General features: G+C 42.2%; 1 protein-coding gene across 2 annotated transcripts; it reads left to right on the plus strand.

Moving 5' to 3' along the window:
• Window positions 1-4,950: 4,950 nt before the first annotated feature.
• Window positions 4,951-9,430, plus strand: LOC127355449 (rho-related GTP-binding protein RhoU-like). 2 transcript variants are annotated; one of them, XM_051386340.1, is made up of 4 exons: window positions 4,952-5,689; window positions 5,951-6,009; window positions 6,194-6,223; window positions 8,220-9,430. In XM_051386340.1, the coding sequence occupies exons 1-4, from the start codon at window positions 5,419-5,421 to the stop codon at window positions 8,706-8,708; spliced, it is 849 nt and encodes a 282-aa protein (XP_051242300.1). In that variant the 5' UTR covers window positions 4,952-5,418; the 3' UTR covers window positions 8,709-9,430. The 2 variants fall into 2 exon arrangements, with proteins under 2 accessions (XP_051242302.1, XP_051242300.1); XM_051386342.1 differs by lacking the exon at window positions 6,194-6,223 and having other exon boundaries at window positions 4,951-5,689.
• Window positions 9,431-12,761: the final 3,331 nt, after the last annotated feature.

Consider the following 12,761-nt stretch of genomic DNA (forward strand, 5'->3'; position numbering starts at 1 on the left):
ATCCAAGATGTAATTTTAAATGGGTAACTCTGCTGCATCCAACTTAGTTATACAGAAGTGCTTGAAAATGGAAACAAACATGAACGCCATTTAAGGTAATTAAGCCCAAATTGTATGGATTTAATAATATTGAATGATATTGACCATACAAAGTCCCTCGCACTTATATCTTGGGATGTGTAGTGATCTTTCCCATCCTTACCACCATGAAATGAACATGACGTTAGACCCCACCTCTCACCCAGTAAGGGGGAGATTTTTCAGAAAAGGCGACGATGGATCCAGGACAAATTCTTGTACCATTTAATTTGTAGGTTTTATGTACACGTATGTGTTCATTTGAAGCTGAGATGTTTCAGTTGCACCTGATGAGCCGTGCTGCCTCGCCAGACGTCACTGTTGCAGATTCACTAAATAAACATTCACTCAGACTTTTTTTGTGCTCTTTTTTGATTTCATCCCCCACCGCCACCGCCTTCACCGCCGCGGCTCTGTAGGAGGATTTTCCCATCCATTGCTAAGGGAGGCGTGCTCCATTGTGCAGCTTCTAATGATGATTGTAATGATGGCTTGTCCATCTTTGATAAGAAACAGCACGCCCCTCATTAAAGGGCCCGGGGCCCCGGTTCTCATGGCTGCCGGTCCTTCCCCGGAGTCGGACAGCAGGCGAGGGGAGGCGAGACGACACCCGTGGCACACGCCTGTTGACCGAGCCACAAAGCAAAAGCGTGTGACACTCACCCCACCCCCGCCGGTCCCATTGTCCTCCCCGTGGGTCCCACAGACAAGACCAATCCTGTTACCCTCCCACCCCTCACCCACCCCTCCTCGCAACCACAAAAACCACAACACACACTCGTATGGCTGCTCTACACACACTCCCCTTCTTCCTTTCCCTCTCTCCTTCACAATCAATTTTACCAATCAGCTGATCTCTCTCTTTCTCACACATCCACCAGGGGTTGCCCTCATCCCCTTCTCCTCCCACCCTCACCCCACCTCTTCCATCAACTCCCCCTTCACCATCAGCTGCTACGTAAGGTGGAAATCCATCATTGTGTGTAAAGAAGGTGCTCGTGCATGCTGCGCAGCCATTACCATACACACACACTTAGTGGGGTGTGTTTTGGGGGGGATGATTGGTCCAGGAGGTTAGGGGGTGCTCTAATTCACTGATTCACATGCAGACAGTATTTCTTGGGGTGTTGGAGGAGGGTGTGGCAGGTGGGTGGGGTCTGGGTTTTAGGGATGCTGGATGGTGGTGGTGATGGTCGTGGGATGGAGGAGAGAAGAGGAGGAGGGGGAAGGCACTGGGGGAGGGGGGGTTGCCGCGGCTGCCGGGGTCAGGCCTGTGTGTCCTGGGAAAGTTGGGTTCTCCATTTAAATCTGCACATGTTGCGGCCTTCTGGTGGCTGCGTGAATGCGCACGGTGACAGATGGCCCCAGCCCATAACTATAGAGTCCGAGCACCCCGGTCCCCTGAGGGAGAGGGAGAGAGAGAGAGAGAGAGAGAGAGAGAGAGAGAGAGAGAGAGGGAGAGGGTGCAGGGGAAGAAGAGGAGAATGTAGCGCTCAGCTGATCCCATCAAAAAGAGAGATGAGAGAAGGAGGAAAGGCAAAAGAGGAGGAGGAGGAGGAGGGTTGATGAAATGTGTGTGTTTGTATCTGTGTGTGTGTGTGTGTGTGTGTGTATTATAAGGGGGGAGGGGTGGGTCCTTAATCCCAAACTCTAAATTGAGTTAATGTATTTGGCTGGTCTGCAAACTCCAATAGGAGGCCCAGGGTCCCCAAAGATTCTGATTAGGTGTCTAGTTTATCAGATGTTGGAGGAGGAGGAGGAGGAGGGAGACTGTTTGTACATGAGTAGAATAGCAGCTTTGTATGTTATGTGTGTGTGTGTGTGTGTGTGTGTGTGTGTGTGTGTGTTGACAGGGTTTATGGGTTTCTGGGTTTTGTGCCAGCTTCTGGAGCAGGGCTGCCCGATGTCTCCATTCACAGAGCTGGAAGATCTCTGTTGTTTTTCACTGACTCTTCATTAATCCTGTTACGCAGCGATGTCAGCGCCTGGTTAAAGATCATTTTTAGCAGCACCAGCTGAGACACAGGTTTGCTCTTGTACGTCTATCTTTATGAGGACCGACTTTTGTATAAGGCATTGGGGGGGACATTTTTGAGAAGTGAGGACATTTTTTGCAGACTTCTTTAAAGGCGTGCTGAGTGTCAGTGGTTATTAATATAGCAAACTGTACACACAATAAAAGTCCTCTGTTTAAAGGGTCAATTCACCCAAACTATGAAATAACATTTTCCTCGATGTGAGTTTGGTTTAAATGAAGAGATTTTAGGATCTGCCACTGGGACTCCTGGAACCTGGAAGCAAACAAAATATACTTAGTGATGCACCAAAACTACTCTGCCACTATCACTGCTATATGCCACTCACTGTCAGTAATATGATGACTGCATCGTATAATGTTGCAACGACTGTGACTGTTACTGCTACAAAATATAGTTTCTTTTATTTATTCAGGGTTTTTTGTATGCACAGTATGAGACACAGAAAACAACAATAAAAATAAATTAGAAAGACATAAATTAGATAAAAGTTAAAAAAAATAAACACTGCAAACTGTGCCAATGCAAAAAGTATAGAGGAGAGTTTTATTTTTGCACAGTTTAAAATATGCACAAAAATGAGAGAACAAATAAAATAGAGGCTTATCTGAAATCACCAAAATAATGTCAAAATGATTTAAATTAGAATCGTGTGCTCTGTTTAAATGTAATCTTCCAGTTTAACACACAGAAACATGACCTTCGTTTTAGAATAATGTTTAAAAAGTTTTTTTTGTGGGGTGCATAGCACATATGAAGGCTGAGTCGGATCTCTTAACACAAGATAGGATAACAGGATGATCCAGAAATGTTTCACATTGGTCATAAGAGTGAGACTTTTCAATGTTTACATTATTTAAAGTTTTTATACCAAACACAATGTCAAATTATAGTATTCTGGGAATTATAAGGCTTAGCAACATTGCATTGAATAATTTAAGTGATATATGTCATCATAGCTCAAAATATTGCTAAATATGGCTGAAGTGGTACTAAATAAACAGTCGCTTGGGAGCCAGAAGAGCCTGAATTCCCATCACTAGACATGTCTCTGCTGTCAATATCCAAATAATCTTTTGACCTCGTAGAGTCACATGGTCTACTATAATATCACTGCATTTTGATTTACACATTTTTGTTTATAGATATGTATAACTGTACATATATGTCTATGTCTTTTTAAATTGAACTTGTTCCGTTTATTGTTAATCTGTGTTTGTACATTCAGAGCAACGTAAAACCGGAGTCAAATTCCTTGTATGTGCACAAATACCTGGCCAATAAAAGTGATTCTGATTCTGATAATTATAAATTCTGTGTTTGGTAGAAAATTGTTCCCAGTGAGAAAAGATTTCTGCAGAATATTAAATCTCAGAGACAGACATAACCAAAATGCCATACTGGTAGTCGTAAGGCCTTTTGGCAGTTTGGATGGTCTGACATACATGATGTGTGTGTGTGTGTGTGTGTGTGTGTGTGTGTGTGTGTGTGTGTGTGTGAAGGTATCTTGTTCTTTGCTGGTGCGTATGATTTCACTCCCACTCACTGGTGTTTTTGGTGCTTTTCAATGCACGGCAACACATACACACACACACACACACTCACACACTCACACACACTCACACACACTGCTGTCTCTCTCACCATGTTGTTGCTCTGCAGCCTCCTGGAGAAGTGAAGGCGCATGAAGACGCCGGCTGGGTTCTGTGATTGCTTTCTGCTCGTCCTGTCTGTAATGAGAGAATAAAAAAAAGTTAGTTTAATGGATCAGATGTATCAGGCCAATCTGACAAACCCTTTTTTAATGTGGAATCAATCATTAATTAAAGCTAAAGAAAAAGCAAGCTCTGTGAAACCTGCAGTAAATATTTGTTTTCTATATTTTTAAAGCTTTTATACCACACGGCAGACATGGTGGATGTCTGAAGGAGCTGCTAACATTCAAATCATTTTCAGAGGTTGGTACAGCTTAAGAAGGATGTTTTTACTGTGAGAAAAGGAGCTCATTTTTATTTTTTGATTGAGTGTAGCTGTTTCAGTCCTCAGAAACCCAATATTAGTTGGGCCATAAAATAAAATTCCCTCACATGTCTGAGTATCCAGTATCTGGATTAAGAAACTATGAACCTGTGTGTTTTGCTCATGTTCCTTATTAATTCCCTGGGTGATGAGGATCATAAAAACAACACACTTAAACCAGAAATTATTTTTTCTTTCTTGTTCGCTTGAGATTCTGTGTTCACTGCAGCCTCCTCTCTCCTCTTTTGATGTTTTAATCTGTTTTCAGCTCCAGGCTGTCTTTCTGTGTGTGTGTGTGTTCTCTCTCTCTCTCTCTCTCTCTCTCTCTCTCTCTCTCTCTCTCTCTCTCTCTCTCACTTGCTGGTGACAGTGACAAGATGTGATGATTCATGCTGCATCCAGCCCTTCAGTCCCCCACAGCTGACGTGGTGGCCACCACTAGGGGGCATCAGTCCACCACATCTCCTCCATACAGGCTCCGGTACTTTCCTAAACAGCCTGGTGGAAGTGAAGTTTGGGATCGTCTGATTGAATGGATGTTGTAGGACAGAAGTAGTGAGTCCGACTGATAAAGACAAAGAAATAACACAGTATTTATGTGTGTGTTATTGTCTTCACTCGTTTATTCAAATGTATTCAGCGGGGGGGGGGTCATATTCTGTCTCCATCTGGGAAGAATGTTACAGTTGAATTATAATCTGTTTTAAAACACTGTTGGCAGACAGCTGCAGTGGATGTAATCCTTCTTCTTGGGTATTTTGTAATATATAATTTAGTTATTTATTTATTATGTGGACGATGTTGCGTAAAGATACTCCACAGAATGTGTAAATGCATTTATTACTACTTATACTAAAATGTATACTTCTGTTTCCATCTTTTAATTGGCTCAAGAGGGTGACATACTGTATGTTTTACTCCATGGGATAAAGGCTTCCAGTAAGCTTAGTTCATTTCACTTGGAAAGCTCTGGAGCTTCATATGGTGCTCTGCTCGGTAAGCCTCTTAGGAATCACGTCCACAGCAGATGTAGGGAGAATGCCAATCAGGAGCTCCTGCTGAGCGGAGAAACCCGACGGCTGTGCCACTGCGCGCTTCAAATCTCTGCCACGGTTCACACGAAACGCACCCAAATATCGTTTGTCGCTTTGTGTTTGCACTTTACAAACCTAAACAGCAGCAGAAACTCGTGAGCTGTACAGAAGATGGAGCGCGCAGGGAGTCTCCACCGACTCTGAACCGTCAGACTACTAAAACCAATCGTTCCCTGTCATAACGCAGAGCCATGCTTCCTCAGGATGTTGGGAAGCAGAAGCCACGACGTGTGTCGGAACCGATGTGCGGGGGAGACGGCCCCCCGATCCCCCCTCGGCGCTTAAAGAACCGGGACTTCCCTCTGAGCGTGAAGCGGCGGCGGTCCGGCTCCGCACCTGAGCGCAAGGTGAACTGCGTCCTGGTTGGAGACGGAGCGGTGGGCAAGACCAGCCTCATCGTCAGCTACACCACCAACGGATACCCGACAGAATATGTTCCAACAGCGTTTGACAACTTTACCGGTAATCTTTGACATCAGTGTAGATGATTTTTAGCTTTTACGCACAGGTTTTACGCACAGCGTACAGTTAAGGTTTAAAGCTTTTGGGCAATTTGTTTTTCTTTTATTTAGTTAAATTCCCAGTTTTCCGTTTTAAAGCCTGTAGATTGTGTTCATGTCCGTTTTTTTTTTTATTTTTACCCCACACAGAGAATGATGAAGCATATGTTAGAACAAATCCTTCAGCACATAGCTGACTGTAAATGTTTTTCTATCTTCTCAGTGATGGTTGTGGTTGACGGGAAACCAGTGAGGCTGCAGCTCTGTGACATGGCTGGACAGGTGAGGAGCTTCACCTTCTCTCTTTCACAGTCTCAGTATCATCATAACCTAACATTTAACATGCCGTGGCAGCTGTGTGACAGCTGCATGCATCACAGGTTGCCATTGTAGAAATCTAAACACTCGGTTCACTTCTTTTTTGCATGTTTTCGCATTTCTTTCCCTCCCTGCTTTTTCATGATAGAAATGGGGGCTGGTTGATGGATCAATCAATGTAAGTCATCAGTGATCAATAAGTATTTGTCAGTAATTGGTGTTAACTCTTGCTGCTGTGTTTGTGTCGGTTGCCCCCTGCAGCCTGCTTTTAGTCCTGGGCTGAAATCCTTTAAGACCCCTTTAGTTTAAGTTGCCGCCCGGTGCTAAGTAGTCCTGTAACTCCACAGCTTACATCGCCCCCTGCAGGAATGAACGAATGAATGAGTTTGTAATTCAGAAGTTTTTACCCCCTCTGTCGCCCTGAGCTCCATCGCCCACCTTTGGTCCAGTGTTAGAAATGTCTTATCCATCATACAGTCTTTCCTATGAGGAGATTCCTTTTTATGGTCTGATAATGATAAAGAAAACAAAGATTTTCAAACATAAGCTGGAAAGAAAAACAGTCAAAGGGCAAATTTATCTAAATTACAACAACTTCTCCTTCCAGAAACAGACCTCACCATCAGCAGGTTTAATATATATTTTCTACAAATCCGTGAGACAGAGACAATTAATCCAAAACCATCTGCATGACCAGACAACACAGACAAACAGATAAGTGAGAATTTTGAATGAATCGACCTGAAAAATGTTTTAAAAACTGGAAAGAAAAAAGAAACTGCCTGAAGTTGGCTTCTGATGGGGGAATTCTTCAGGTAAAACATTGATTATTAACATTACAAGGTTCAGAATCAGAGCTCAGAAACCCAACGTTGATTCTCTGTTGTTACAACACGCAAATTTGTCGGTTGTCAACTAGGTACAAATTTTAATATTAAGATCCTAAATCATTTACAAATCAAAAATGTCTGTGGTCTAACGTGGACTACATTAACACAGAGAGCTTAAATACCGTTTTCAGATGTATAAAACTTTTACTTATATACAAATTCAGTTTTCAGGTGCATTAAAACTGTAACAACACTTACCAGATTTGTCAGTTTCATTATGAACATCCAAAGCTTGTTATAAACCTTCTATTCTATGTGTTAAAACAGACAAAAGAATCCAAGTCTGAATAAAAACCTGTCGTAATTCATCTAGCCGGTGTTTTGAGTCCTGTTTCAGTTCTGGACCATTAAGTATCAGAAAAAGGGGAAGAAACATGAATCTACAGCCAAATTAACCCTGTTAAAAAAACATGTTAAAGTTTCCATTAGATCCACTTTGAAGTAGTGAGGACACCGGTGAGATGTTAAAGAAGCTGGTTTTTCTTATTGCCACCAAATCCCATTAAAAGACAACATTGTGTGTGCATTTAAAGCTTCTTCCTCTGTGCCATAGAGCTCCATCGTTCATCAAGTCAGCCATCAGTGAGACACACTGTTGGATTAATCCACCACTGAAAATAGTCCCCAACAAATGCACACTTTCCACCTGTTTGAGTGACGTTTGCTAAAATCGTGAGCGACTGTTTTAATAATTTAAACCTTTTCAAAAATGAAACTATACATTTTTAAGGTGTTTTTAAAGATTTACATCTTCAGTAATAACCATTCGGCCTGGGACTGTAGGGGCCAGTAACACTCGCATAGCTTCGGAAACCCCTTCTTCCTGTTCTACGTCAGATTGTGGTGGCTCAATCACACCTGCATTGGTCACATGTACGGAGAAATGGAGCCAGGATTTGAATTTCCCTTTTTTACACAACTATTTACTCAACTTTAATGTGAAGAACCGAGTGCAAAACTATCATCATGTTCCAGGAGAGACTGTCTGAGAACGTGCACCATTATGCCCATTTACAAGATATCCCCCCTCGCCATGACAGTCGACCCGTCATTCCTCCTTCCAATGTGATCGAACAACTTTTAACAGTTTTGATTTGCGATGTGGTCGAACAGCATGTCACACAAACTACTTTTTTATAGTCAGAAAGAGGTCAGAAAGAGACTAACACAGCGTTGGTTTTGGTCTGATTTATTGACAATAAGCTAGATATTGTGTAACAGGCTGATGGCAGTCTTATCCTGTAAGTACTCTAACCTGACCTCTCTGTTTCTGGCCTCATGAAGGACGAGCTGGAGCGCTTCCGGCCGCTGTGCTACAAGAACGCCGATGTCTTCCTTCTTTGCTACAGCGTTGTTCGCCCCTGCTCCTTCCGCAACCTGATCAACAGGTGGGTTCCCGAGATCCGTCAGCACTGTCCCGGTGTTCCTCTGGTTCTCGTGGGCACCCAGCTGGACCTGAGGGAGGACGTCCAGGTGCTGATTCAGCTGGCACAGAACCAGGAGCAGCCGGTGGGCACCGAGGAGGGCCAGCAGCTCGCCCAGGAGCTCGGGGCAGTGGGCTTTGCAGAGTGCTCGGCGCTGACCCAGAAGAACCTGAAGGACGCTTTTGATTCAGCCATCCTGGCCAGCATTCAGCTGACAGACAGTTGTAGCGTCCAGCAGCAGAGGCTGACTCTGAGGAAGAAGACGCCCGATAAGATCAAGAGCCTCTCGGAGACCTGGTGGAGGAACATCAACTGTCTGATGGGAGAGCAGAGCTGTGACTTCAAGTGAACAGCTGCATAATAAAAAAAACTGGGTCAGATCATGTTTGCAAAAGGTGCCAGTTGGGGGCAGTGGGGGGGGGATTATCACCACACAGGATGACATTACAGGATCAGCAAGTTTAGAATCAGAGCTCAGAAAGCCCACAAGTTGTCAGTTCAAATCCCCAGGCTGACAGGCAAAGTCTGGGTGGGAAAATGTACACGCGATGATTACGATGGTTACGAGGAGCACTACACAGCCCGTAAACACAGTTGTAAAACGTCCTCTGTGGCTCTGCTAGAAGATTTTCAAAGACTGACAGCTGCTCACTTGTGTTAGGCTTTAAAGTGATGGCGTGAAGTCTTGGTTACCAATAGGGAATTGAGAGTTTGAAAGCTTTTACCAGACAGGGAGGTTTTTTTAAGAGATACTATCGAATTGCATTTTGGGAAGTGTAGTATATTAAGATTTCCGAGCTCAAGTCAGAAAATCTTGGCCTCTGCTGCTTCAATATTTCCTATTCTCTTTTTCTATTTGTCTCTCACAAGTCCCCTGACTTAAACAGAAGTATAATTTCTGGAGTAAAACTCATCAGTGCAATTCTCGGAACCTCCAGCTGCTAAATTAGTGTTTGATACAGTCGCTGTTCTGGCCTGCAGGTTCTGAAACGGATTCAACCTTTAAAATGAAACCAAGGCGACAAACTGCTGTGTGAAATACTTTGTACATAAAATGAACGTTGCACTTTGCACTGCTGATCACCTGAAACAGACTCTTTTTGACACCCTTCTCCCTAATTTCTTCTTTCTTCTTTCTTTTAACCTCTGCATAACTGCTGGAATTGGCAGTAGGTAGATGAGCAGATCTTATTGTGGTTTAAAAACAACGAGGAACCTAATGTTAGTTTCTGTGTTTTCTACCCGACCTAGTTCATTGAGAATTTGTCCTGATGTGGGTAACCCCACCCATCTGTGGCTTCTAGGAGGGTAAAACAAACCCCACAAATGTTGTCAGACCCAGGTTTGGTTTGATGCAAGGACGATGTTAAACAGGGTGATCTAAACTTGATTGATGAATGTGTGTTGTTTGTCACCTTACACCCCAACATTACTAGTACTTTTGAATGTTAGTTTTTAGGTTACCTATTTATTTATTAATTAATTTATTTATTTATTATTATTATTCTCTTCGCCGTCACTGATCATGGAACATGCTCAGAAGCCTTGATTAAAGTTTATAACAACTGCATACAAGAGCATTTTATTTAACAAAAGAAGAGCAACATTTCAGTGTGAGCAGCATTGACCTGCTTCTTCAGTCTGCTCTTGATCCTTCAGACAAACAGGACATATTGAGAGGTTAATAGGGATCAAGTGCCGCTGATTGTCTCATCAGCTCTCTGATCTTCCTGACTAACTGCTGACCCAGACCAATCAGACTCACATGCATGAAAATGCATCCTTACCTCGAATACAGTTTTGGAGTCAGGCAGTCAGAATGGTTTTCCTGTAATCCCGAGGTAAGCATTTGCTGGGCTTTCCTCTGGGATTCAGAGTCGGCCCGGTGGAGGTTCCTCTGGTCGCAGCCTCCTCTAATAGGAACAGACAGGACCACCTGGACTGGATTAGACCAGCATATGGAGCCTGATTCTCTCCCCACTGAAGCCTCACACCATGAAAAGGCAGGAGAGGCAGATTCCTCCACCTTCAAGGGTTTATCTAGTTATTGTATGCAACCTGTAAGTGAGTCAAGTTTTAATTATAGCACTTAATGAACTGAGGATACACATGGCTTTACCACACACACATTCTTGGAACACTGCACTAATTATTTGGAGACTGACACTAACCATAACCACTAACCCAATCCCCAACGCTAACATCCAACCCAATTTAAAGAATTACATTGTTAAAAATCTCATTTTTTACTCCAAAAATGGAGAATGTCCACATAATGTGACTGTGAGTTCTCAGATAAATAACATGTTCACAGAAAAAGGGACAAAAACTAAATCAGGAAGGATGACACATCAATCCACACACCCACTTCACTAGATTACAGAACCATACAATCAGACGTATTAGTCTAATCATGAGTGTGTACTTGATGTACATACTGTATAGTATAGTAACAAAATATTTCAAAAATAAGGTTTGGTCTGATTTTATAACTCTTAACAAACTAATAAAAGTCAGTCTGAAGAAAATCTTCATGCAAAACAAAGAGAAGTCACTCAATAACCTGAATTAAACTGATATAAAATAATGTGAGTGGAAGTTGCAATCTGCTGTTATAGTCTGGTTCAGCCTGTAGGGTTGGTTTTCTGTGACATATGGTGGCTGTCATATTTAGCAGCACCCTGTCCAGAGACATGACAGGGGCAGACAGGTGACCTCACTTAACCTGGCCTAAATTCCCTCACAGAGACACAAACAGCTTGAGAGGTTTTACAGGCGGGTGTGTTACCTGTCTGGACATCTGACCACTGCTGCTGATCACCTGTGTTCATATTGCCTACAGCACAAGAGACCCATAACCATCGCCTGCATACACACTGAACTGCATGTTTACGCCACTTCATGTTTCAGTTCCTCTGCTTCTAGTCTGCTGCTTACAACAGAAGTGACGGAGGATCCACGGTCCTCATTCTATGTTATCTGAAGCTAAAATGAGACCAGCTGAGTTAGAAAAATAAAGTTAGCATCTACAAAAGAAGAAAACTCCCTCTTGTTTCCCTCTTCCCTTCATCCCTCCTCTGCAGCTCAACGAGGAAACACTGTCCTATAAACATAAAGTGGAATTTGTACTAAAATAACTGTTTATTGGGGCGATAAGAACTTAGTTTGTCTAACTAACTGAACCTCATAAACTTCCATTTTTCCACAGAATGAAGACTAAATGTTGTCCCACATCTTAATGACTGGAGATAGGAAGGAACTCCAGAATGAATGATTACAGCAGGATTACAGGAGGATGTCTGATAAATAATGATTATGGTATATATATATATAAACATTTTAATGTTTTTTTAAAAAGGTCAAAAGTCAGAGAAAAAGGGTTTTCCTCGTGTCTTACTTACAATTTTCCATGCAAGGCAAAGCAAACATGAGAAATGTAAACACAGCTTTCAAAATAGATAAACAGCAACATAAAGAGTTAATAATAGATAATAATGAGCTGTGATAACGATGCAGTAAAAAAACAATTCAGATAATGAGCACATGAATATGGACAATACATATTTGACCTGCAATATAACCAGTTGTGATCCTTAAAATAATAAAAAAAGGAAAAACTACAATCAGACATTGATTATGTACAGCAAGCTAAAACTAATACAGTCTAATACACTGGTTCTCAAACTATGGTACGTGTACCACTGGTGGTACGCAAGCTGCCTCTAGTGGTACACGGAGGAATCTGAACTACTGACAATAATTGTAAATGTAAAAATATATCAGCATACATTTCTAATGAAAATATTTAATATGCTTAGATTGCTGAACTGTAATTTAAAATACATTTTGCATTTCCTGTAATATTTGTTTCAATATCAGCCTTCCATGATTCATATTTCAATGGGGTCATCAGTGAAGAAAAGTCCAGATCCATGTTGTCCTCACACTCTGTGGCTTTTATTAACTGTACTGTACAGTGAAGATAAATCCTCCATAGCCGGCTGACGTCTTGTTCTGTGAAGGAATCAATAAAATGAGAACATTTTGGACAAAAACTGTAAAATATTTACATAAAAACAAGAATTCCAAACAGTTTGAAATAAAAGAGACAGCAGCAGCTCACCTTGGAGCACTGATGAAGTTGGGAGTGGCGTATACAACAGCCTCCTCCTCGTGGGGCTGAGCTCGGCTGGGGTTGGAGTGGAGAGCGTCGGACTGGTTCCTAGTGAATTGTACACTAGCGTACTGAAGTTCATCCATCTGCTGGACAAGAGTACTTTTTTACTCTCCATGTATTGGTAACTCTTAACAAAGAGAACTCAAGTGTCACTTAAAGTAGTAAATAAGACTTTTACTGCACTGAAGCATGAAATGATCATTCAGTAAAATATCTGCAGGGTAA

The sequence above is a fragment of the Dicentrarchus labrax genome, unplaced genomic scaffold (assembly GCF_905237075.1).
Source record: "Dicentrarchus labrax unplaced genomic scaffold, dlabrax2021, whole genome shotgun sequence".
In the NCBI taxonomy this organism is placed as follows: Eukaryota; Metazoa; Chordata; class Actinopteri; family Moronidae; genus Dicentrarchus; species Dicentrarchus labrax.

Bases quoted from the DNA above. Each gene is read 5' to 3' on its own strand.
- LOC127355449 (XM_051386340.1), top strand. From the start codon at position 5,419: ATGCTTCCTCAGGATGTTGGGAAGCAGAAGCCACGACGTGTGTCGGAA. The intron at 6,010-6,193 runs GTGAGGAGCTTC...TTTTCATGATAG, and splicing joins TCTGTGACATGGCTGGACAG to AAATGGGGGCTGGTTGATGG. The intron at 6,224-8,219 runs GTAAGTCATCAG...GGCCTCATGAAG, and splicing joins TGGTTGATGGATCAATCAAT to GACGAGCTGGAGCGCTTCCG.